At 44.0% G+C, this 26,568-nt stretch overlaps 1 protein-coding gene across 1 annotated transcript in view; it reads left to right on the plus strand.

The window, feature by feature from the left end:
* Nucleotides 1-622: 622 nt before the first annotated feature.
* Nucleotides 623-26,568, plus strand: part of cacna1c (calcium channel, voltage-dependent, L type, alpha 1C subunit) — a 156,322-nt gene continuing 130,376 nt past the window's right edge. Inside the window, exon 1 of the mRNA XM_061081199.1 lies at nt 623-680. Within this exon, the coding sequence (XP_060937182.1) occupies nt 623-680 (58 nt within the window). The remainder of the gene's footprint in view (nt 681-26,568) is intronic.

Raw genomic sequence — 26,568 nt, forward strand, 5'->3', positions numbered from 1 at the left:
CCTCCTTCTCTCCCTCCACCACCAACACCACCACCTCCTCCTCTTCTTCATCCTCCTCTCACATTTTGACACGCCGCTGCTGAAGATGCGCACGAATGCGTCTTTTGCGCACTTCCATTGCCACCGCCACTGACAGCGTCCGTGCTTTATAATATCTTTTTGGGGAACCTCTTTTTTTAGAAACAACACAACAAGGAAGAGAGGAGGAAGAAGGAAAGATAGAGAGAAAGCAAGAGAGAGAGAGAGAGAGAGAGAGAGAGAGAGAGAGGTGTGAATTGAATTGAACGCGGTGCTGGTCTCATGTTTCTCGCCTAGGGCCCGGATGTACCGAGGGATGCACCGGTGCGTTTTCCCAACCGGTGCCGCCGAAAGCTCCCTCTTTTTTCTCGCCTTCACCTCCATCATGGGGATTAGGTAATATTCACTCCATCCGAAGAAACCCTCCCCATAAATAAAAAACGGAATACCCCAAAAAACTGTCCGTGACAGACAGTTCTCTCTTCTTTTCCCCCCTTTTTTAATTTCTTTATTTTGGGGGGCTTTTTTTCCCCTCTCCTCCTCCTCTCCAGTTTTCCTCCCTATCTCTTCCATTCACCTATAGGGATAACGCCGGACTACATTTATGGTAAATGAAAGCAAAAACATGTACATCCCGGAGGACACCCTTGAGAACCATCAAGGTATGTGACATGTTGTTTTCTTCTTATTTCTGACATGACAAACATCTTATAACTGGGCATGAGAGAGGGGGAGGTGGGAGGGAGTAAGAGAGGTATGATGATCCTGAAATAGGGATGGGATGGGGGAGAAAGGGGGAGGAGGAGGAAGAAGGGTTGCTCTCGTCTCTTTTTCAACAGATGGACAGATGCAGCTCTCTCTTTCCTCCACTTTCCCCTCTGCGCGCACTTTGTTTATTTGTGCCATTTGTGCCATAAGCGCGCAACGAGCCTACAGGTACAGTCAGATATGGATGAGGCCTTTTATTCTTCTTCCTCCTCATCCTTGCATGGTCTGCTCCACACTTGTGGGGTTTGACAGGGCCTGGCCAACGGTGGGAGAGAGCTGTGGCACAATGGGTGGGCAAGTGGTCACATTATTTAAGCCACGACATGGCAGCTTGTAAAACGCAGGAACACGACTGTCAAAGCGCAAAATGGAAACATGGTGTGTTTACACATTCCTTGGCAGAGCTCGTCTCCCTCAAGGATTTTGGTTCAGGGAATAAACTAAACTGCATGAAGCCTATATATGTGTTGCCTGGCTGCATTTCTAAGAAATGGACACACACCGGTGTCTAAAGGAGCAGCGCCCACTGCTATTACGCGCACTCAACCACTATTATTGATCCCCACTTCTTCCACAATCAATAGTCCAATTTGTCACCTTTAATTCTAAGCTTTTTTTAGCACGCACAGGGCTCCTTAATAGCAGCGAGGTTGAGGAATCGAATAGAGATGACAGGTGGCAGCAGGAGAGGGCCTGCAGGACTTATTCCTCTGCTGAGAATTTGGTTGATGATGAGCTATTTTGGGGGACGGGCAGTGGAGGACAGTGGCTTGAAACGACCGAAGTTCAACGTGACGACTTTTTTAAAAAGCAACACATGCACAGAGTGGTTTGACAGCAGGGGCTGCGGTCTGTTCCACGGTGAGGAAAGGGTCTGTTTGCATTGCGCAGTATTACGCGTCGCTCCTTCCACCCACGTTGCAGAGAGCGAAGCCCAGCGTTGCATTCGTTACACGGCTCATGCAGCCGGACCTTGTAATTCAGCTAAAGAGGGGAGGGGGGGGGGGGTATTTTTCTAATCACTATTATCATCCTCGTAACAATCATCATCATTGTCTTGGGTGCTTTTCGTCCTCCACTTCCATCACAAGCACATACCTCTGCCTTGGCGACAGGTTCCATAGCAACAGGGGATGAGAAGAGGGGTGGATGTGTGTGTGTCTGTGCGTGTGTGCGTGTGTATGTGTGGCGCAGAGAGGCACATTCACCAACAGTTTGCTCCAACTAATCATAGGCTGGATGTTACCTGCAGATGCTACCAGCTATCAGCTCATATTATTCGCTGGCAGCCTAAACCGGATCATGAAGGACAAAATGTGTGTGTGTGTGTGTGTGTGTGTGTGTGTGTGTGTGTGTGTGTGTGTGTGTGTGTGTGTGTGTGTGTGTGTGTGTGTGTGTGTGTGTGTGTGTGTGTGTGTGTGTGTGTGTGTGTGTGTGTGTGTGTGTGTGTGTGTGTGTGTGTGTGTGTGTGTGTGTGTGTGTGTGTGTGTGTGTGTGTGTGTGTGTGTGTGTGTGTGTGTGTGTGTGTGTGTGTGTGTGTGTGTGTGTGTGTGTGTCTGAGTGTAGTTACCTTGATTGCCATGATGTCATCTTGATCTATTATTATCATCAGAAAGAACCTTTTAAATAAAAAAAGATGCCCATTGAAGTAACTGGTGTCATGATCTCAACAGTTGCCGTAATCATATACTGAATGACACTCAGGCTGATGAGGGGCAGGTGCCTGACAACTCAGGAAGACACAGGTAGCATGTTGATGAACACTGGGGGTCGAATACATTGATTGCACACGTCCTGTAGCCACGCATGAGGTGATCAGTGCCATTATGAACTTATTATTACCCTTTAATAGGAGATCTGTGTTGAATGGTGAATATTAAACGGATGAAATGTCACCCCAGAAAGTATTTTAGCTTAGATGTGAGTTCAGAGCGCACAGGCTACAGAGTAAAATGGCAAAACATCAGATCCGGCCTGATCATGCACCATATTTAAACCCATATATATATGAGAAGTGGTGAAAAACATGCAAACCTGTCATTTGACTGCTCTGACAGACTGAGACGATGCTCTGGAGTTCTCCAGATCAGATCTTATCTATTCGTGAACATTTTCAAGCTGATTCGATGGAGTCAGAATAAGCCTTTTAACGTACCGGGCCATCGCTGCAGGAGTCGAAGTCCGACCGCTGTGGGATATCTGGCAAATACCTAAGGGCCGGGAACTACTTGGGTGGTGGTTTCAGCACCACGGACAGCTCATTTTTCATTGGTCTATTGACAGTTACATGACAGCTGTTGGGGAGACGCAGACGGGTATTGATACTGAGGTATCTCTGTTTGTCAAGCCTTTCTCAAATCGTTTATTTTATTTGTTGCATTTCAAGTGTTCTTCTAATGTATGACAATAGGAGAAGCACAAATTTCTGCATATTTGTATACTCTATGTGGGTAATATATAATAATGATAACTTTAGGGGTTTCCAATATGCCCAAGTCTACTTTACAGAGTTAGGAATACAAGAATAAAAGTAAAACTTACCAAGGACAGAAAATAATAGAAGAATAGCTAGTGGGGATACTTAAAACTAATGGTCAATGTGGATTCTAAAGAAAAGTGCAGAGGCTTGTGTACAGTTGTAAAACCTCTGAGGATACCATGTTCTGGATGATGGAGAATCTTCCCATATATGGGTTTTTGAGAATTTTTAAAAGTGTCCAGAGATGGAGCATTGTGGAAGTCTATGTGGGAGCTGCCACACTGAATGCTCTGCTATCATAAGTTCTCAGGTTATAGTACAGGGGGATGATGAGTGGACCCATGTCTGATGACTGTAGGTTCCAGCATGAAGTAAAGGGGTGGAGGAGGTCAGACAGGTACTGGGGAGGCAGCGGAGCATGGAGGGATTTATAGCTGAGGAGTGGGTTCAGTAAAGCATGCAGGACTTAACCAGAAGACAGTGAAGATGGATTAGGGGGTCGGGGTAAAACAGATTCTGCGTGTGAAGATCCAGAATCTAAAGGTGAGGGACGAGATTTGGGGATTTTCTAGTTCGATTAATCAAGCTTGGTTTGTTAAAGTGTGTGTGTGTCTGTGTGGAGAGTAAAAGAGTCGGAACACATTGACTGAAATGAATCGCCCATTGGCTTTTTTGATTTGCTGTTTGAATGATAATAGAGATGAGCCAGAATGGTGTCTGGATGGCTCTGCAGATGAAGATGATGGCTAGGCTTGCTGTTGTAGGTTAAAGTTAGACTCAGGAGGCTCTGTATCCGACAGTGACCTCTCGTCTGGCTTTGGACGGAGCCGCACCAAGACAAATTCCTCCTGCAGGGATTTCAGCGACAAACGGAACAGATGATGTCTGATATTTGGAGGCTCTTAGGTTACACTTCCTGAGTCTCTAAGTCTGAAGCTCTGTCGTCTGTGTCTTGATTTTCTCTCTGTAATTCAAACAGAGTTGACGTTCCACATGATTGCACCGAATGCCAATGCTCACTGAATGAGCCAATTATACAGAATCTATGTAGTCTGAATTTTTTTTTCCTTCTTTTTACAAATGAACAGTCTCTCAAACAACCAACACACATGCAGACTTGTCATTAGGTACTTTACATGTGTGACGGGGGGGGCGGATTTGAAATGCACACAAAGACACCAGCTGTAGAATCTCATGTGTGCATGTATAGAAGATACATGTTGAGACAGAAACACACACACACATACACACACAGACAAACACACTTGTAGTATGTCACATCTACATGTATATCAGAAAGATGTGGAGACACACGCACATAAACACACACACACAAACACACACACAGGTTTCAGCAGTGTAATCAGGAAGATGATTCTTCTTGTGGGCTCCGTGCCAGAGACATGATACCTCTGTTAGGAATATTAATTGGTTTCCGATGGTTACCCTGGGGTGCTCTAATGACTTGACTTGACTCAATGATTCTATTGAAGTCACCTGGAGAGACATGCTGCAGCAACCAGGAACGTCTTTGCCTTGTATGTGGATTTCAACATGTACGGCTGTTTGTCTGCAGAGTTTTCTTTGCACCAAAAAGTTGCAAAACAAGCAGCTTTTTATGCGCTTTAAAAAAAAAATTGATTCATCAGCGTAACTTTCAGGTAGACTTAGTTTTGCAATACTGCAAACTCTGAGATTATAATTAAGATAATCCAATTGATGCAGTGTATTTTAAAAGAAGAAAACCGCAGCAGGTGGCAAAGTGGTTGCTTTCTCCAAATACAGGCGACACATAATCAAGTGTTCCTCTTAAATGTTCTTTAATTAGAATCCACAGGGGCAGAGAAACGGCGAAGCGAGGTGAGCCATCCATCAGCGAGCCTGACGTAGGTGGAAATCTGGGCAATTAAGCCCCAATCTCCTGCTAATAAATCTGGTTGTTGCTCGATATCGTTTCGGTGTAAGTTTGTGCCAAGGTGAAACGGATTGAAAGCAGTCATTTAATAACTTTAATCAGTTTGTCGAGTGGTATTTGTCTGCGCTCTTTTAAAATTAAGGAAAAACACACTTTTTTATGTAATCACGTAGCGTTCGTCTGTGTGTTTTTCCTTCCGGAGCTACTTTTTCACACTCGCTGAGTGATTTTCTGTCTGATCCTTTAGTTGTAATTATGGTTTTCTAACCTGCCTATATCCACGCTTCCTCAGAAATAATTACCCTGAGTTGAACTAGTATAACTTCATATATACTTAACAATAAAATGTTATTATCTTCAGGATGGACATCTTGGGCAGGGAACACAAATAAATAAATAATATCCAACAACAAAGACCAAACCACACTCGTGTGTCTATCAAAAGAAGTGTCTGTCCTTTTCTATCAGCTTTTTTGTGTCCATAATGTCTCTTTTTAGTGACTACTTGCTACAAGAGGCTGGTGAAGGTGGTTGTGAGATTATCAGGATAGGAAGTAATAAAAATTATCTGCGGCACAGACTATTTTTTGACTTTCATCCTATCCTAACTTTTTGATTGTGAAATACAGCGCCATTGAGCCAATGAATACGTCCAAATGTAGATTTGGAGACATGAAGATGACACACACCCTGAGAGGAGATGTTACAGATAGACTCTGTTTTGTATTAAAGGGTAACAACAACAACTTCTGGGAACCGCTGCCTTACACCATCAATGCCTCGGGCCTTTAAAGACCGCACATTAGACGACATGTATGAGCTCAGTATGCAGCAGTTGCAGTACATGTGTTTAAAGAGGAATTAGTCACGGCGAGGTGACGGCAGCAGTGGCAGAGGATACAATGAGTGATTAGAGGCCAATCAGCGTTAAAGAAGTTTATATCAGCGCCTCGGAGTGTGTCATGGCTTTAACTTAAGGATGTGACTCAACAACAGCTGCACTTAACATGAAAAAACCACCATCAGAGACAAAAAAGACCCAGAGAGGAGGGGTGAAGGAGCAAAAAGAGGCCGGAGTGACAGATTGCATTAAAGCAGATAAAAGAAAAAGAGTGGAGGGATTGAGCAAAAAGGAGAAGAAGGAGTAAGCCAATGTGGGAACTGTTAGAGAGAGGAATAAAAGGATGAAATGAATGAGTGACAGAGGCCGAGGGAGGGCCGGAGGGATGAAGAGAGAGACGAGGGAGCGCGGGAGGAGGAGGAGAAGGAGGGAGGATTATCCGTGACTCTGTCTTGCTTAAGCCTCCGGTTGCGTATTGGAAATCTATGCAGAGGCGATCGGGCCTTGCTCCTCATTTCTGATGGGACAATACAACAACACCGACGACAGTACTGTGTGTGTCTGTGTGTGTGTCTGTGTGTGTGTGAGAGAAAGAGAGATAGAGAGAGAATGCAGTTGCAACTCGTGGCCTGCCGATACGTATTGTGCCTGCTTGGCTGCCTGTGTGTGTGTGTTTGTGTGTGTGATCCATCTCTGTTCAGTTCGGACATGTGCTGTAAGTGTCCTACCTCTCTAACACACCAGACTAACACAAACACACACACACTCACACACACACAAACAGACACACCCTCCTATTCTATTGATCCGGCTGAAGCCACCAGTGGAAATAATGACTCCAGACCTGTAGCATCCTCCGTTATACTCCCTCTCTTGCTTCTCTCCCCCCTTCTTTTTCACTGCGCAGCTTCTGTCTCTGATTATTCACCTTAAATCATCCTTAACCTATAAATCACAGGGAGCTGAATATACCGTTGAGGTTAGTATATTATACATTTTTGACGAATTCATTTTCTTTTATTATGAGTTCACACCTTTTAACTTTAATACTTTAGGTAATGTTTGTGCGTGAGGAACTATAAAAACGAACGTACATCCTCGCCTCCCTCAGATATATAGAAACCTGTTAAATATTTCACGTGTGCATGTCGTCTACATGTTACACGGGAACTCCCTGAGGAGAGCTTGTGTTGTTTAGAGCTCCGTACGATGGAAGCCCCCAATTCTGCGACATTAGAACTTAGCTTCTGTTTCCAGCTAAAAGCAAATGAACATCTATGTTTGTGTGTGTGTGTGTCTTCTCCATGTTACAGGAGAAGCTGAGGGATGGAGAGAGTCAGAGGCAGTCTTTATTATTCAAGGCCATCCATGCCTTTCTTTTACTCTTTGGTCTGCCATGTCTCACCAGCCTCCCTCTGTAGATAATTTACTTAGTTGTCTAGCTCTTCTCCCCTTTTCTCTTTGTTTCCACCCTTGTCCTTCTCTCATCAAACCATTCAGCATCAGTTCATTTTCGAGGTTTATCCTTCAGCGTGACCGCATCTCTTCTACTCTGTAAATGAATCAGTCCATCCATGTGCATTTACTGTAACCGTCTGGAGCATTTGCAGGAGATCTAACCGCAGGACAACAAGATAGAAAACACCATTTACTCTCCCATTAGAGGAACTCTCAAAACCTCGGACAGCACAAAGTGAAAAACCCACGATTCCAAACACTTAGAAGAGCAACAACCATTCAGTAAGCGTCCTTTATAGACCTAGAATGCGTCCTGTATAATTAACACTATTATAAACTGCCAACCTACACTCTATCTGCATATTTAACCTTTAAATAGAGTAGGTAATGTAGGTGTTTGTGATATTATGAATCAAAAGTCTTAAAGCCTTTTATAAACTGAATATCTGTGTTTTTATGAAATCATGAACCATGTGAGATGGATATTCTAAAGTGGATAATTTTTCTGCGTTATTTGTTCAGGTTTTGTGAGTCAAACCAGGTCAGGATCACATTTCGATTGTGTTTAAGTAACGATGTCATTTTGTTTTGAGGTCATGAGGCTGTGGTACAGTTTGATAACATGTTTTCATCGTCAGGCATTTTGTAACAGTGCAAAAGAAGGAAAGAAAGAAAGCATAATGTAATTTAGTAAGGACTTGTTGGGCTCTATATAATAGTTAAGAAAAATGTAAAAACATTTTCAAACTGTAAGAAAAGTCCCTTTAACCGCAGTAATAAAAGACTGCAGATCTTATCACACTTTACTCAACATGTCCGGTGCACAATAGTCTACTGTGTGTGTGTGTGTGTGTGTGTGTGTGTGTGTGTGTGTGTGTGTGTGTGTGTGTGTGTGTGTGTGTGTGTGTGTGTGTGTGTGTGTGTGTGTGTGTGTGTGTGTGTGTGTGTGTGTGTGTGTGTGTGTGTGTGTGTGTGTGTGTGTGTGTGTGTGTGTGTGTGTGTGTGTGTGTGTGTGTGTGTGTGAGATAGAATCCTTTCATGCTTGCGTGCCCATGTGTAACATAACATTTGTCAAAGTTGTCAAAGTGGGTGCAAGAAAGTGACAAATTCACTATGTAAAAGCAAAATAACATGTGAGTCATTTCAAACCACCCAAAGATTTTAAAACGGATCAAATTAATCATGTTAATAACTATCAGCGTTATTCTGCATGGTTTAGCCTGTTAATAGAAATCATTTACTCTTTACACAACATTAATGCCCCTAAAACCCCTCAATTAGCTTCTATGAGCAATGGGATCTTACATAAACACACTTTGTTTTGCTTGAAACTGGAGGAGTTGATGTTATTTCACATGAGAGATTTCTGGCCTGATTTATCTGCTCTTTTCTCAATGAGCTCGAGTGGTGACTACAAATCTATAGCAATTTCAAGAGTCTGCTAAATGAATAACATATTTTACTAAAAGGAGCAGAGACCAGGGGCTGCGTGGACGGCAGGCAAAATACACTGAAGACTCAATAACTCCACAGAATGCACATAATGTGTAGTTTAAGAGATTAAAGTAGTTTCCTGTGTCAAAGATACTGCTGGTTTTCACTCCAGTATCTTTCAGTGGAGTATGGTCAACCACCTGACGGACAAATCGGGACGTGTCAAGCTTCTTCAGTGTCATCGGCACCAAATTGGTGTGTCTCCGGCACAGAGTGGACTCACTGAGCAATGCTGCAGTTTTCCAACACTTCCATCATCTGTCTCTCTGTCCCTCCACTGTGATTATTCAGACCTCCACCAGGACCACAGACATGAGGTTTAGCTTCATTAGGACTGAGCTTTGGTCCACATAAGATCTGCTGGTTCTGACAAAAGCAAGTACACACACACACACACACACATATACACACACACAACGCACACTCTTGACTGGAAATCAAGGTGTGTGTATAAGAGCAGCTTTGCCCTTTGTCCCACCTGTTCCAGTTTAGGCTTTTGGGCCTGAACTGTGTGAACGGCATGAATGATGAAACCACTGTTCTCATTAGTGGCTCTAATCCCCCCCACACACACATTAAATGCACCAGCAGCCGTGTGTGCAGCACCTACCTGCTCGTCTGCACACACATACATGCTCGCTCGATACGAGCCGCACCATCTCGTCACAGTGTATTTTTCGTGCAGGCTAATTCCAGCGTGTGAGGAGGTGTAGACAAAGGAGAGCGTGAGAAGGAAGCGTAACGTGTATTCAGAGGAGGATAAGAAAGAGAGAGGACAAAGGTGTAGACGGCAAGGAGCGTTAGTCACCCTCAGGCAGGAGCACGACCAGCTTCTCCCATCACGACACTACCTACTTCTTTAAGAAAGGCTCATATGCATATATATACATCTTAATAGTGTCAAAATGAAGTGCGCGTGGCATGACCACAGTCCCCTTCTGGGACAGTGACCTTTGTGTGACCTTTGTCTAGGTGTCTGTCTGTGTCACTGCTTTAAAGACTGACCTGTCACTTTAAGGAGAAACGAGTCCTCACAACGAAACATGCTTACCAGTCGGGCAGCTAATTGAAAGTGGGAGATTACAGTTGGTGTCCTGTTGCTTTTTTCTAATTGAAGCGTGATAAATAATTCTGCTTTATGAAGAGTGGAGTGTTTTACAGGAACATGAGTGGACACGTCAAAGAGTCCAAAACATGGAATAAGGTCAAAATATGGTTGCTACCTTGCCATAAATTCTTGCGTACTTATAGGTGTATACACTGTGCAGAACAATAGTTCTTTCTTTTTTGTGGTTAATGTATCTTGGAGGCAAACAGTGGGTTCCGGTGGCTTTTATCAGGCCCTCGGTTCCAGTCATCTTGTTAGTCGGGCCTCTGCTGGGTTTGTCATGGATGGATAGCTGCACAATAGAGAAGGTGGTCCATCGCCGTAGGCCTACACACACACACACACACACACACACACACACACACACACGCACACGCACACGCACACGCACACACACACTGAGCTGTGAATGTCGCCCTGCTGGCAAGATAAATTAAACTAAGAGTTGAGTGATGCAGCTCTGTGTTAATTTATCTGTTTTTTTTCTGCCCCTAGGTGTGTGTGTGGGTGAATGTGCATTTCTGTAGGGGGAACTTTCTTATTTGCGTGTGTGTGTGTGTGTGTGTGTGTGTGAGATTTTCTAAGAATCCTGGGTAACAACAGCCTGCTGTGTCCCCTGGGGAGGCCAGCCCTTATTATTTTTCTATCATTCATCCAGACAGGAAAGTAACACTTCAGCATATAGAGAGGGGAGGACCGGTGATCTAAAGATATAATCTCTTTCAGTAAAAATGTTGAGAAAGACGAATGTCTGCAAATCCCATATTTTAACAGAGTGACAAGTTTTCACTCTCTGCAATATCTCCGAATGGAATTTCAGGTATAGGGAAGCTTGTTGTCATGATTATATTCTGTGTAGAAGGATAAATGACGCTTCCCGATTTCCTCCTGCTATAAACGCTGCCATCTTGTCCTGATGATGGCGTTTGGAGCCAGTGCAGTAGACAAGTTATTGTCGATACCTCAGAGTGATTTAAAAACACCTAAACATCTTTTGTGTCTTTGTACATTTTCCCTTTTTATTGTTGTCTGTGTCCCATCCACTGACATGGAGGACACTAAGTCGATGATAAAAAAAAAAAGGAATCCACGTAGGAATTATCCCTCACGTGTCTGACCTCACACTGCATTCAGTTCTGTTCTCTTCACAAGTGGTTACCATAGTGACCGGGGCTGGACTCCAGAGGACGAAACCTCTCCTCCTCTTCTTGTCTCCTCCTCCTTCTTCTTCTTCTTCTTGTACACTCTAATGACCTCTAATGACTTATTTTATTTAGTTGCTTCATCCCTCCTCTATTTCTAGTCCTCTGCCTTCTACCTCTCCATGTTGAAATGTACCATTCATAAGTTTTCCTTCCCTGGGTTTCTCTCCAGCTCTCTCTTCTTATTATGACAAGGGGAAGGTGTTCCGGTTTGAAATGACCCAACTATATAGGCCAGAGAGTGTGTGTGTGTGTGTGTCCTGCCATCCCGTATATATCTAGGCCAGTCTGATGTGTGTGCTCCATGGACCACTTCCCTACAGACCACAATGTGTGTGTGCGTGTATGTGCATGTCTGTATGGAGCAGTCCACTTCCCAATAGACCAGACTCACTTTCACACTCTGGAGTCATAATGGCTAAAACAGACTTGTTATAGGACTCCCTCAACAGTATGCGAGTGTGTGTGTGTGTGTGTGTGTTTTTTCCATATCCAGAGCTACGTTTAACCAGTTCCAGAAAGGGGAGAGGGTTTCAAAAGGCTGGTTTAACTATTAAGGGGATCTTTTTATATATGTGCTGTGGCTCTAGGGGCAGTTCCTCTTCCTTTCAGGCTTTTTGATGTTTCCTAATAACTTCCATTCAGTTATTGTGAGCATAGTAGTGTGCTACATGTCTGTGGTTAACTAAAAGACCTTATCACATGTCATGTGTTTCATATCACATGTGCTATAGAGAGTCTCTTAACCTCACACACACACACACACACACACACGCTAAATGCAAAATATTTTCACAACTGCCTTTCTCCTTGCACAAAATTGATTCTGCATGTGTGTGTGTGTGTGTGTGTGTGTGTGTGTATGGTGTGTGTGTGTGTGTCTGTGGTTTTCACCAAAGTCACCCAGTATGGAAATGAGAGTGAATCTCTCTCTCTCTCTCTCTCTCTCTCTCTCTCTCTCTCTCCCTCCCTCAGTATTCCCCTCTCCTCGTCTCCACGCATTACCCCGCTTCATCTCATCTTCAAATCTGTGATTTGTATTCCAGATCAATATGTCGGACCGAAGGAGAGAGGGGAGGAGGGGAGGAGGGAGAGAGAGAGAGGACGGGGAGAGAGGAGATGATAATGATGATGGGGTTTTTTTTTGGGGGGGGGGGGGGTTGGCTTGGCGCCTATCGTGATGTCATCAGAACAGGAGGCACGTCGTCGCCTGTCTGTTGTCATGTCAACCGAGAGCGATTGCTCATAGATCGGCAGACAGAGGGGAATATGGAGAGCATGTGTACGATGCTGGACTTTAAATATTCATGCATGTTTTCATTTAGCATGTGCAAACACACGTTACCTCGATGATGCCATGTTAAACACACACCCCGGCCTGTTTACCGTGGCACTTAACACTTGTTTCCTTCACTGCTCTCAGCAGCGGCCAGGGGAAAATGTCATAGTTGGTCGTCTGTCTGCCTGCAGCGTGATAAAGTTGATGATTAACGACATTACCTCAACGTGGCCGACAGGTTACCATGGCGACACCACATTAAACAAACACTGTGTTCTGACAGGGCTAGAGAGAGGGTGGGGGTGGAGGGGAGGACAGAAAGGTGAGATAGAAAGAGATGGAGAAGAAAGAAGGTGTTGCTTTTTTCTGGGAGATTCACTCCTGTGACGTCCTCATCTCACAACAGCGGCGGTCAGAGCGGGCGTGAACCTTTAAAGGATCAATGTAATGAATAGCTTCCATGTCAGGAGAGAGTGACATTACTGCTTCTCTATTTGTTCCTGGAACCGTTTCATGGCCACTCACGCACTGCGAGTGGTTTAACATCCTTTGGTTTCTTAAAGCTGTTACAAACCCACAGCTTTTAAACTCCAACCCCTTGTCCATCTCTCATCCCCCAGATAACCTCTCTCCTTTTGTTTACTTCTTTCCCTTCCTCCCATCCCTTTCCACTCTTCCATCCCTTTGCCACCGACTCTCTTGTTTCCACCCTACTAAACTTCGCTAATGAAGCGGAGATCTGCTCGGGGCTATTTTCCTCTCTATCAATATTCTATGCCAATTACCTGTGTCGCGATATAAACACTGGCACAGGGAACAGTGTTGCAGTCCTCAGCCCTCTTGTTAACTTGTATGGAACAGCACTGTGATTGAGAAGTAGTTGCTGGGAGTCATTTTATACCCACTGACCACAAACAATTAAATATTTTGATCTGCAGTACATTCATAACACTCAAGCACAGAACATATGTATGGCTATGAAGTGTATCAAACTTTCTGGCATGGTTCAGACTTTTGGAAGTTGATACAGCATTAAATGATAGAAGTATTAGCCCCCTTTTTGGCCTCTGCAGAAAGCAAGTCCTGTTTTCTTCACCTCTGATGAACACTCATTGAAACCTGAGCCAATTACTGTGTCTGAAGTTGTTGAGGCTGGTAGTAAGAACAAAGAGATATGACTTCGAAATAAATGTCAGATGTCCGATGCACGTCCGCTGGTAAGCGAATGAATGTCAAGTATCGGTCGACGCAGCCCACGTAGGTGATGACAACAGGACGTCTTCTACTCTGCAACACTCCCTTGATTCATATATTTATTTTCAGCTGCAGTGGTTGAAGGTTGTTTTAGCAAATCCAATTTTTTCCCCATACCAACAAAAAGCCCAGTGCGTCACCAGTGTAATAAACGCTAATGTACCACATTGACTTATGCTAATGCTAATTATTGCCTAACTGGTCCTTGTGACAGCAGGTAGCTGAGTGTTAATAATGTCACAGCGCTGTGGTTGATTAGCGCGCAGATGCTGAAGAACGTGGTGGAGCGGTCTCTTGATGTGTTTTGCTGACATGTGCTGGGACCTGAAACAGAAAAATTAAATCAGTTATAGATTAAGAAAATGTTAGATCGGTCAGGTGATGGTCTTTAAAGCCCCCTCATTGCAGGATCTGAAACGGAGTAGCTCCTTAAAATGGTTGACGTTCGCTGTGGGGTTCAGCCTCAGTAAAAAAAGAACATCCTATCCTGATCCTATCAAGCCTGTGCCTTTTCGACTGCCTACTTATATGTTGTGTACTTATATGTTGCTTGAGCTCTTATTGCAGTGTACTTAAATATAGTGTACCTATATGTTTACATTGAATAGAAACTGCATTTCGATCTATATCCTGCACATGTGGCAGAATTGACAATATAGTTGAGTTTTGACTTTGTCTGAGGAGCATGTGACTGCACGTTAACACAATATTTACCAAATGCACTGAAGAGAAATGTAAATTTTTCCCAATAAAAAACACAATATGTGACAGTTCTGTATATTAAAATAACAAACTGGTAACTTAGGTGTGACGCATTTATTTCTCCAACCCCTAGAATTAGGGAGAGATGCTGATGATAGATTTGGGGAATTTCTTTGGAACAAAACATTTGAAGGGGGTGACTTACCCAAGCTGCTGGTCAAAGCTAATTTACTAGTATTTTTGACATATGGAGGACCTGCCAGAGACGAGCACTCGAGGCCTTGACCCATGTTTTAAAAGCCGGCCCTAAATTATTGAAATGGCTCCAGATTTAGATTTTAAGTTGGCTTTATTTGATGGATGAGCAATCCAGCATTCAGCCAGTGATACAAGGACATCCACAAATGTGTCATTGCTGTGAAAATCACGCTGAAAATCTTAAACCTGTTGCTTCTTAATATTCCAGATTGCTTTAGATATATCAATTCAAGGGTACATCTAGAAAAGAGTGATAATTAGTCTGTGTGATTTTTATTTTTCAACGCTTCAGTCTCTCACAGTCGGAGACAGCTGCTTATCCATTGTCCAACCTGAACTGTGTGACTGACAGAGCGCCTCCAATCAACAGACACATGCAAGCACTCACACATGCATATCTTTAAAATACAGTCCCGTAATCGTTACAGTCTCGGTCTTGCTCCCCCTCTCACACACACACACACACTCACACACACATGCACAGTTACCGTAGAGGAAACAACATCTGGCCAATCACAGCTTTGATCTGAGGTCATATCGCAGCCATCGTGGGCAGACGTGACAGACGTCTGCCTTCACCCGCTTGTTGTTAGTTCTCAAAAATCAGACTCAGGTGGAAAACACTGCATTACCCCCTTAAAAGTCAGCACTTTGCACTGGATGCAGGCCAAGTACATACTGTACAGTATATTTTACAGTAAACAGCACAGTGGGTTCAGCTGTGTCTGTTGTCCATCTTCTGCGTTTTAACTTCGTGTGTGTGTGTGTGTGTGTGTGTGTGTGTGTGTGTGTGTGTGTGTGTGTGTGTGTGTGTGTGTGTGTGTTTATGCAAAGTGTGTTTGACTGCACCTCTAAGTCAGGCATCTGGTGGCCATCAGAGTTAATCGCCCAAGCTTCCTATAACGGCCCGTGACACACTCTCTCATGCAAACACATTCGACGACACACACACATGCACACACACACACACATGCAAAGCGTTTATCAGAACATGACAGTGCATTACACAGAAACATTGACGGCACTGCGCTGGCCAAAGTGGCAAGATGGAGAAATGGAGGACAGAATAAAGGATGGGGATGGGAGGAGGGAGAAAATAAAAGTGGAAAAAAGAGGGTAGGAAGTTGGCGAGACGTGTGAAACGGATTATCACACATTTGGCCGTTTGAGAATATGACAGAAGCAGAGAACTCGATAATGACACCGCTGCACTGCTTAAATAACGTGTGAATTGCCTGGACAGCCGGAGCAGTGTTCATTTAGCACGCTGGGCGCAGGTGAATGAGTCACAGGGAAAACAAACAGGGGGGGGGGGAGGACTGCCCACAATAGCACCAACGTTCCTTCTTAAGATGAATCAATGTATGATTAAGTGAAAGCTTCAGACCTAATACGCCACGTAATTGATCATGTTGGCGTTCGAAGCCGAGGATGAAAATAAAAGCGGGACGTCGGAGTCAAAGTCGTCGTTTGCAGCCCGAGGGCAACACTGTAATATCACAGGCGCTGTGATTCTGACTTCTCATGGTCAGGTTCAGCAGTAATTTGCAGGGCTCGGTAGAGGGAGGGCTGTCCTGTCGGGGGGGACGGGTCAGGGCCTGGAAATGATAAATCCACTTATGAAAGTTAGACAGATAGACGGAGAGGGAGACAGGCGGCGCTACTCACCGACAGCCGGCTGTAGCTCCTCAGCCAGGCTACACCACAGGAATCGTTATGAGGATAGATGTGGTGCAGTACTTTCCAGTGTCACAGCGCTGGTGAAAGGCCAAACAATATCTGAGATGTTACGGTTGGATATAATCGTTCTCTTACCAGAGATGAATATCATCTCCACCTCCTCGCACGATATTCAAGATACAAAGTATCAACTAACCATTTAAAACCAAATTTACCAGGAAAATGAACATGAAAATACATATGTTTGATCAGAACGACCTTAAAATGACCCAAACCTTTTTTATATAATGTGATGTGTCCCGCCCACTAACATGGGGGATTATGATCTGAACTGCACCCACCCACTAGGGGGTGATAGAGACACTTTTGCTTCACTTTGCGGAGCTGCCATGTCGTCCATCTTTATATACAGACCATTGATTTCCAATTTGAGGAAAAAGGACATTGACCTGTTTCCTTCTATCTTTTGTTAGTTTTTTCTGCTCACGGTTTCCTGTCTTCTCAAATGAAAGTATAATGAGTTGTGAAAAAGGCCGAGCTGTGCCACGCAGCTACACACAGCGGAGGATCCGTCAGCCTCAGTGAAGACAGCCGTATTCCATCTAAACTGTTTACTGTCAAGCAGACAAGGTCAGGACACCTGGTACACACTGTACGTGTCTGTCCCTGACTCTGGGTTTCTTTATGGCCCCAGCTCCCCTCAACGCTCCCACCCAGAGCTCCGTCCTTCCGACTGTCATGTTCTCCATTTCCCCCCCTCATGTTGAGGTTTAGAACGAGAGGGTTCACATGCCGCACGTCTCTCGGGGGCCACGCAGTGAGAGCTTTGTCATGTATATTTAATTGCGCAGCTCGTGTAAACCGCGCTGACACGTGTCCACATCTGGGCATGTTTGAGGTCCAAGAAGTGAAGTATTTGGTGGAAGCACAACCAAAGAAGAGGCATCGTGTGTAACCTGTTAGAGTAAAATATTAAAAACACGTTTCATCACGTCAAGTCTGACATTGGTTTACTGAGCCTCATCCCGCAGCACAGTGGCAGGAAATTGTGTGTAATTAATGTTATGTAGCCACCACGGATCATCATGTTATTTTGGAGTGAAGCTGTAACCGAGCAGACGCTGCAGATGTTGTGTCATATGGGTGTATGAGTGTGTGTGTGTGCATGGGTTCGTTTTGACTCGTCTCTGCGGAGCTGACATCTCAGTGTACTGATATAGCTTTTTTTCTATCTTGTTTGGGGAGAAAAACACACACATACACACACGTGCAGACGAATAGATCAGTGGCAAGTTAAATGTTGAAATTCAGCAAAAGAAGACACTCTTTAGCCTCAGACGCACTCAGATATGCTGACATCTTGTAAAAACTGGTTCCACCACTTACTGGCCACCGTTTTCTAATCCCTGAGCAAGCACACACACACACACACACACACACACACACACACACACACACACACACACACAAAACACACACACACAGCTTGCCCCAGTCGTGCTGCTTCCTCCTGGGATCAGCGTGAGCAGCTGTGCTCGCAGTGCAGTCCAAGTAAATCTGAAATTTCTCCTAAATGACCTGCCTGCTTAAAATAAACGGAAAAATGAAAGAAAAGCCAGAGTACTGAAGAGATGTATTTATTTAAGTCAAATAGTTTAAAAGGCTTTCATTTTTTTCACCTAACATGTCTTTTTGTTTGCCAATCAAAGGCCATAGTTGAAGTTGTGTGTTTCTCCGGTCTGGGCGTGTCCACTTGCCTGGCTTTGATTGGGTGGAGAGAGAAACACCATAGCAACAGCCAGTTGATGGATTAAAGCCCTTACACACACACACACACACACACACACACACACACACACACACACACACACACATACACACATGCACACATGCACACTCTCCTGGTGTCACTCCATTAAAAGAGAGCAGAAGCCGGCGGACACTCACTTTTCTTGTTCTGTGTGTCACCGTTTCTCTGGTGCCACATACAGAAACACACATGTCCTCAATCACGCCGTCACTCATTCAGCTGCACTGTGGGAATCAAACATGGAGGCCCCTCCCCCGGCTGCGGTGTTTACGTGGGAGGGATGCAGCGTTTTCCCTCATGCTCCTCGATCATCTGTGTTAATCAGCGCCATGCGGAGCCACTCCACATTCATTACTCCTTGATTAATGCATTCATTATGGGGAAATTCTGTTCGATTGTCACTGAACAATTTGTGTCCATGTGCGTACAGTTTGTCGTGCAGAATATATACCGGTTCGTATTATATGTGTTATTGATGGAATGTTGGTCACTACACACATTACTCTTATTGCCGTGTGTGTGCACTGAATACATTATTTAGCAAAAATGAAAAAGTGTAATTTGTAGTGGGCTAATAGAAAGTGGTCGTGCAGGCAAACCTAGCCGTGCATTACAAATCACTAGAGCTGCCGTGCTCGTTCCCTCAAGGTGACATTCAGCTCTGCCTAGTCCACCTGAATAGGTGTGTGTGAGGGTGTGTGTCTTCTGCTTTCACTTGTTTGTGCAAACAAAACCAGAAAACCCTTAACACTTTAATTTGGGATGGTTGCTTTTGGAGAATTTGAAAATTGTTAATGTGAGTGCGTGTGATCATATTTCAAGTATGATGTTTTATTCAGGAATTTAACCCAAATTATAGTTTTTCCACTTTTGATGAATGCTTGTGACGTCTATGTGATTTCTGCAAGTTGGAAATTTCCTGCTGAGAATACACTGCGCTCCATATTCAGCCTTTCGACCAAGCGTATAGTTCCCAGCTGTAGAGTATCAGCCTTCCCATTGTGCTGCTCATCTGATTCTGGACGGCAGTAGCAGCACGCAAAGGAAAGTAGCCATCATCTCATCCTCCTGCACTCTGCTTTTCCTGGGGGATCCTGAGGCCTTCCCGGGCCATGTAAGATATGCAATACCTCTCGCATGTTCAGGAGTCTTCCTCCGGTGTCTCCCCTCAGTCGGACACGGCCCCAGGGACGTCCAGAGGGCATCAAATACCTGAACCGCCTCAGCTGGAAAGATGGAAGAGCAGATATTCCTCTCCAAGCCGCTTCTGCGTGTCAGAGGTCTTCACCCCTGTGGTGAAGGGTGAGCTCAGACACCCTCAGCAGGAAACCAATTTAAGGTGCGGTGGCTGCAGCTCAGGAGGGAGAGCAGGTCGTGCAGTAGTTGGACGGGTTGGTGGTTCTAACCCAGGCTCCGTACTTCCAGATGTCGAAACGTCCTTGGGCAAGACACTAAACCCCGATCGGAGCCTTTTAAAGCACTCTGAGAGGTCATTAGGATTAGAAAATGCAATATGTATGCAAGAGGAATAACTTTTAAGGACATATGACCTCATCAGACTCTTGTCTTGTCTTCTGGCGATGCATACAGATGCATAAGCTGACGTCCTTTATTAAACGCTGCAGTAACTGGAAATAGAAATGCCAATAACCTCACGTCTCTGCATTTTCCTCTCTTCTACTTCTTCCTGTCCATCTATTGCTTCTCTTTCTTCTTTAACACACCCAAATTTCTGTCTCTTCTCTCTCTCTCTCTCTCCTCTTATTCTCTCATCTCTCTCTCTCTCTCTAGTGGTGGATTATTTTTGGACCGCCTGGTTAATTTCAGTAAGAAGTCAAGCTCAGTGCCAGGGAAAGTGGAACGCATATAAAGAAGCCAAAAGACAAACAAAGACATCAAACGGCTTCTCCTCGTCTTTTTTTTCAGCCTCTCAGTGAGACACTGCGTTGAATCCTTGTCACAGTGTGTGTGTGTACTGTAAAAGTTTTGTGTTTGCAGCTAAATAATCTCCCTATTTTTCTTTTTGAGCGCCGGTGCCTCTAAAATCTCCCGTTGATCACATGCAATCAAGCTCATATCAGTGTTTGAAGGACATATTGGTTATTTTTCCGAATAAAAGCTTAAATCAAGACTTAATTGGACGAATTGCATCAAAGTAGCCTGGTGGCAGCTTCCTGTTCACCCTGACAGCTTCAATCGCACCATCTGCTCATGTGTCCATCAGCTGGCTGTGCAACATGCCTTAGTGTCCTTGAGCAAGACACCGACTCCGCACTTAATCACTGCAATTTACCCCGGACAGAAACATCAATTATCATCGCCTTGAATGAACTCCAGCAGTTTCATCTCCTCACTGGAATTGATTTTCTTTTTTCTTCTGCTCAGCAGCACTGAACTTTGGGATGTAAAAAAAAAAAAAAAAGTGTGTTTAATAATTCAGCTGGCAGCGATCCGGATGCCAATAATAATTGTTGATCCACTCAACATGTAGTTATCTTTAGTGTCAGAGATCAGAATATACTTCAGAGGATGATGGTAGTCATTAAGTGAAGGACAGCTAATCGAATGATATCATGTGTATGTGTAGGAGAACATGAATGCTGTTTGTGTGTATCAATCATGTGTTCTCATGTCCTATTGTATGTCTGTGTGCGTGTGTGTGTGTGTGTGTTTATTCCCTGCTGGTTGGTGCTAGCTCTGCTTACGGCTGTGGCTCAGCGTGAGTAAGATGCAGTGTGTGTGTGTGTGTGTGTGTGTGTGTGTGTGTGTGTGTGTGTGTATTTATTCTAGGAGTCACTGGAGACCAGTCATGGCCAGGTGTAAAGCGTGACATTTCACAATGTAAAATCCCTTGCAAATTTGCATTGTTAACATATTATAGAATATGTGGGAACAAAAGGTTCAGGATAATAACTAAATCAATATAGCCTGTTGCTGTAATGCACATATTATATTGAGTTTCATATTTTATATAGTGATAGTTGACAGTTTAAGAGCAAATGGAATCATATGAAAACAGAGAAAAGCAAGTGACTGTAGTATAAAATGATGAGTTACTTTTTATAGACGATGCAGGAAGGACGAAATTCCAGGTGTTTCTTTTTTGTTGTGCTTCTGTAAACTGCAGGAATTGCCTGATTTATTTCTAAATAAATAGCCAAAACTTGATGGGACCTTTTCAAGACCTCGTCAAGAGGGCTTTGAGGAATTGTTACCATTTTTAACATATGCTTTCACTTATGAACAGTGCAGCAGGAGATTATCACAACTACACAGCAATCTATCGCATTTTCATCTAGATAGACTTGTAATCTTTTTTTCCTTCTTTCTTCTGTGCATCTGTCTGTGTTCTCACGTGGGCTTATTTAAATTCTCCAGAGTTTTCACCATGGGGCTGGATGGAGGAACTCTGCAGATTGTCTGGAGGTAATCGCTCAGGCAGTTGTGCTAAAGAGAATCTCCTGAGTTTTTCTTGAGTTCGGTGCATGTCTGCGAGCAGCTTCTGATCCTGTTGTATAGTGGGGGTCAAGTTGAGGCGGTGGTAAAGCTAAACTCTTAATCATCATCATCATCATCTTCATCATGCTCTTTTTCAGCACGCAGCTGATTTAAAAAAAAGTTGAGATAAAAGATATGTTTTACTGAAGATCAATATCTCTGCTGTCTTTTTCTTTTCCTTTTTGCCTTATCGTTTTGCTGCCCCTCTGCCCCACCACTTTCAGTCCATGTTTCAGGTCTGGGTTTAAGTGAGAATTAGGCATTAGGTGAGATAGTTAAACTCAGGATGGGGGGTTAGGGAATGCATTATATCAGTTAGTTTCCTCACTAAAATGGTGTTAATCTCCTCCTGGGCAGGTCTGACTCTCTGTCTCTGTCTCTGTCTCTGTCTCTGTCTCTGTCTCTGTCTCTGTCTCTCTCTCTCTCTCTCTCTCTCTCTCTCTCTCTCTCTCTCTCTCTCTCTCTCTCTCTCTCTCTCTCTCTCTCTCTTTAAGGTGGTGACTCACTGAGAGGTAGATTGCCTTCAGGTGTCAGTGTAAAATGAATAATTCACCCCAAGGACCCCCCCCCCTCCTCCTCTCTCTCCCCCACCCCTCTCTCTCTCTCTCCCCCTCTCTCCATCTGCCCCCTCTCTCTATCTCTCTATCTCTCTCACCCAGACTGGCTCTCTCTTATTTTTCTCCCTCCTTTCTCCTCCTCCTGTAATTAGTCTCTGTGTGAGAGGGCAGAGGCAGCATATGTTGAACTGAAACCAAATGAGAGAGAGAGAGGCTTTAAAACAGAGAAAGCATAGAAGGAATAAAATGAGCACCAGCATGATGGAGGCTGGAGATTCTCTGAGGCTGAATTAGACCTTGAAATCTGGAAAACGGGATGCGGACATTTTCCGGAGTTTGCTTTTCTCAACACAGCAGGACATTTTCCTGAGTGAAACACATTCACAACAACAACAATAAAATGTCCTGAACAGTCAGAAGAGGGTTGGGTAGAGGAAGGTCAATCCAGCCGCGGAAATTGTTTTTGTTGACAGACACTAGCGTAGGTCCTTATACCCAAACATTTTCGGATCTCTTTCCAAGTCTTCTTATTAGTGACATCTCTTTTTCATCCTGAGATATTTATATTGGTTTAGTTTTTTACAGTTTTGCGACCGTTAGAATCTTGATCAACTGGCCCACTCAAGTTCCAGGCAACTGACTCGGACGTTTACGTTCACACATGCAGCCCCTTCAGGAAAATTCCCCGACTTCAGTGTTGAGTATGAAATGGTGTGTGTGCAAAGCTCGCAGGGAACATTTTCACTTTCTCCCCTTCACCCTCTAATACCTGTCAGGCAGCAGAACCTGGTCACCAAGAGAGAAAAAAAACAACAATCACATCTCTGTTTCGTAGAATAAGAGTATGACAACTGAGGCAGCGAGTTGTGTTTGGATGGTTGTCAAAGAACACATTCAAAGTCAAACCTTGGCAATAGAGCAGCTGGATGCAGTTGAACTTCTTGAGTCACACTTGATGCTTGAGTCTTGGAGGACAAAAATACTTTCTAGTTCCCCCCTACCGACAACATCTGCAGTGTTTCCGTGTGACTATACTTCACCGGTTCAGGGCCTTCAGATGTAAAAGTTGACAACATAATGCAGTGTCCTCCGCCATCTCACTGCATTTGTCAGTCAAACACGTACAAGGTCACTTCCAGATTATTTCCGCACCAACGTTTTTGTTCAACACTTTTGAAACTAAACGTTGGTCAGGCAGAATAAAAACTGCATTAATTCTAAAACTCCCTGTTTTGTATCTAACTGTCGCTGTCACAGTCATGACGATGGAGACAAAAAAGTAAATGAGTAAATAAGTCCAGTGTCTGATGAGCTTTGCGACATAAGGCTCTGTCAGCCAAACTTTACTTTCTGGGTATCAGCTTTGTCTGTCAATACAACAATAATGGTTAAGGAGAAATATCACATTTTGGAATGAAAATAGACATCATCTTTGTGATAAGAACTACAAATGAAAGAAACCATTTTTCTGAAAAATTTACATTACTGTAGTTTTAGTTTGTCCCATTGCTTAACATTGGACACTAGTGAGTGAGACCTGATATTTGTTCCATGACTTAAGTCATAACTTTTTCTTTCTTCATCCGTAAAATGTGAGCAATGAACACAGCCTCATTTTCCTGCTCCAGATTCACACCTGTGAGCTCCTGGATGCATTATTCCCACCATGTGTTGTTTGCAAGTTGACTCTATTAACAGTCTCGTAGCTTCCCGCTCACTCATTGTAAGTCATCGCAGGAGACGAGCACGAGCTAAACCACGGAAAAGTTTAAAGCCCGAAGGAGGAGGGCCATGATGCTAAACATCAGTGACATCTTTTATTCTCTAACGGACTCCATTTCACACGCTGGGATTTTATACCTTTACACATCACAAGTATCCCATTCCTGTGCTTGTGATTGGTCGGCTTGTCTCTCCGGGATAATCTGCCGTGCATGTGTTCCCATTTTGCGCCTTTAATGCATCAGTAAGCTGTCAAAAGCGAATGCTAAAATGAGATAAAAATATCTGTTTCGGCCCATTTGCATTTCACCTTAGCTTTGAATCCACTTGAAAAGGCAGCTCTGTCATTTTCTCTTCCTTATTCACTCAAGGATCATCTCCAGACGAGGAAAGAAGTCCTTTTTTCCTGCGATCAGAACCGGATACTCAAATATAGGCTCTTAGCTGAAAAACAATCAAATGGAGTACAATGCATCGTGGGGGGGAAACAGTCAAACACTGACGAGATGAAGCAGAGAGTGGGCAAAGATGAAAAAGGGAGAAAAACACGTCGAGAGCAAAAGAAAAATAGAAACAAACACAGAGTTCACCCAGTTCACTTCCTGCCTGATGAGGTCACATCCTCCCTGCCGTGACACTATTGGGTGAACATCTTCTCCTACACGCACACACTCTCACACACACACACACACACACACACACACACACACACACACACATGCCTTCTCTCTATCTCTCTCTTCTCAGCCCTTTTTTTCTTCCACCAGCGTCCAAAAATACCTTTAAAACCAATTAGTGGAATTAATTTCACTTATAGCAAGTTAATTATTTTGTGATGGATCGAAAAGAGGAGGAGGTGAGGAGAAAACGAGAGGAGAGGAGGACAATGAAAAAGAGCAGATGAACCTGAGAGGAGTCCTCAGGGGAGAGCTAAACTTAGTCTCTCTTTTCATTCTTTCTGTCTCTCTCTGTCGCTCTTCCGCTTGTTCTTCATCCAGTGCCTGTGTTTGTTCTCGCTTTGTTCTACCTGTCGGTCTGTCGCTCGTCTCTCTCTCTCTCTCTCTCTCTGTTCTCTCCGTCACTCTGCCGCGGCCCAATTTGGCGAATCACCTTGAAAGACACAACAAATTATCGATAACTCGCAGCAGCAGAGCTAATAATTTAATGCTGGCCGGTGGCACATTAAAAGTGACCTTACAAGAGGTCCGGCCAGTAGTTCGGCTGCAGGACAAAGACCAACATTGAATAAACTTGGACACAGACTGAAGCTGTCGAATTATACATATTGTTTTGCCCAAATTAAGCCATACTAGAGTTTCTTAGCTTTTAAATATGCTTGATGTTGAAAAGGGCTTTTACAAACAAGTTCATGACAGACTGTGCATGGCCTGCAGAGCACAGTGTGCACATTTGGGAGGCACAGTGGTGCACTGTCCCCTCACAGTAACATTTAGAATCCAGGGTCTTTCTGTGTGGAGTTAGCATGTTCTTCCCGTGCACGTTCTTCCTGTCACACCAGGGGTCACAGTCAATTCATCATTATTGATCTGAGGCGAGGACTCTGAGGTTTAGAGGTCAGCGGGGGGCAGCGGCGTGCGTTGTTACATAATGGCCACACAGCTGTTCGGTCGATGAGACGATCCCTTCGGTCATCCTTGATTTTCCTTCTCCATCTCCATCTGAAACTTTACAGTTTAACTTCCACACTTCTCTGACTCGTGACCTCTGTGTGTGCTGTCATGATGATGCTGAACAAGCTTAAGCTTTCTATTAAAACACAAGGCAGCCTTTGCACAAGACAAGACAGAGCAGAGAGATGCCGCACAGACGAACACATCAAGTATTAGTGTTTTTCCTCTACAGAGGAAAGAGGTATGTCAAATGGTAAGGTAATTACGTCGTTAAAAAAAGACTTATGCAATGCTTCAGTCTGGGCTACAGCAAACTTTTTGCTTTCTTTTACTGTATCATCGCTATCAATTCTGGTTTATTCAGTTCTATTGAGCAGATTTGATCTCATCAAGTGATGGAAAGTCTCTTCTCTTCTCTTCTCTTGCATTAGTATCCACAGTAGTCTGTGGTTTCCCCTGATTTCTCCTTCTCCCTCGTTCCCTCCCTCCTTTCAGTCCGGGAAAACTTCCAGCTGAACATGCCACAGGGCTTCCCAGTATTCCAGATCATTCCAACTGGAAGTGTCAAATTCCAGTGGAAACGCAACTCGTCATACCTTTCCTGCTTCAGCCGAGGAATGCCTCAGTGTGTTTGCATCTTATCAATTTTTCTATGACTTTAACAGAACAAAATCTTGACAAGAAGGGAATAAAGACCACAAAAGCAGCTAGCGCTATAAACTTTAAACACACAGATGGGCGTCCAACCGTGTGTGTGTGTGTGTGTGATGACTTAGCTGATGGCACTTCAGTCTAAATGTTTACAGTTAGACCCTTTGGTTATGAAAAGAGGAATGCAGGAGAGAAAGAAGTCTGTTCATGGCCAGCTATCTAGCTTTATGACTCACAAGTACT

The sequence above is a fragment of the Limanda limanda genome, chromosome 1, assembly GCF_963576545.1.
Source record: "Limanda limanda chromosome 1, fLimLim1.1, whole genome shotgun sequence".
Classification (NCBI taxonomy): Eukaryota; Metazoa; Chordata; class Actinopteri; order Pleuronectiformes; family Pleuronectidae; genus Limanda; species Limanda limanda.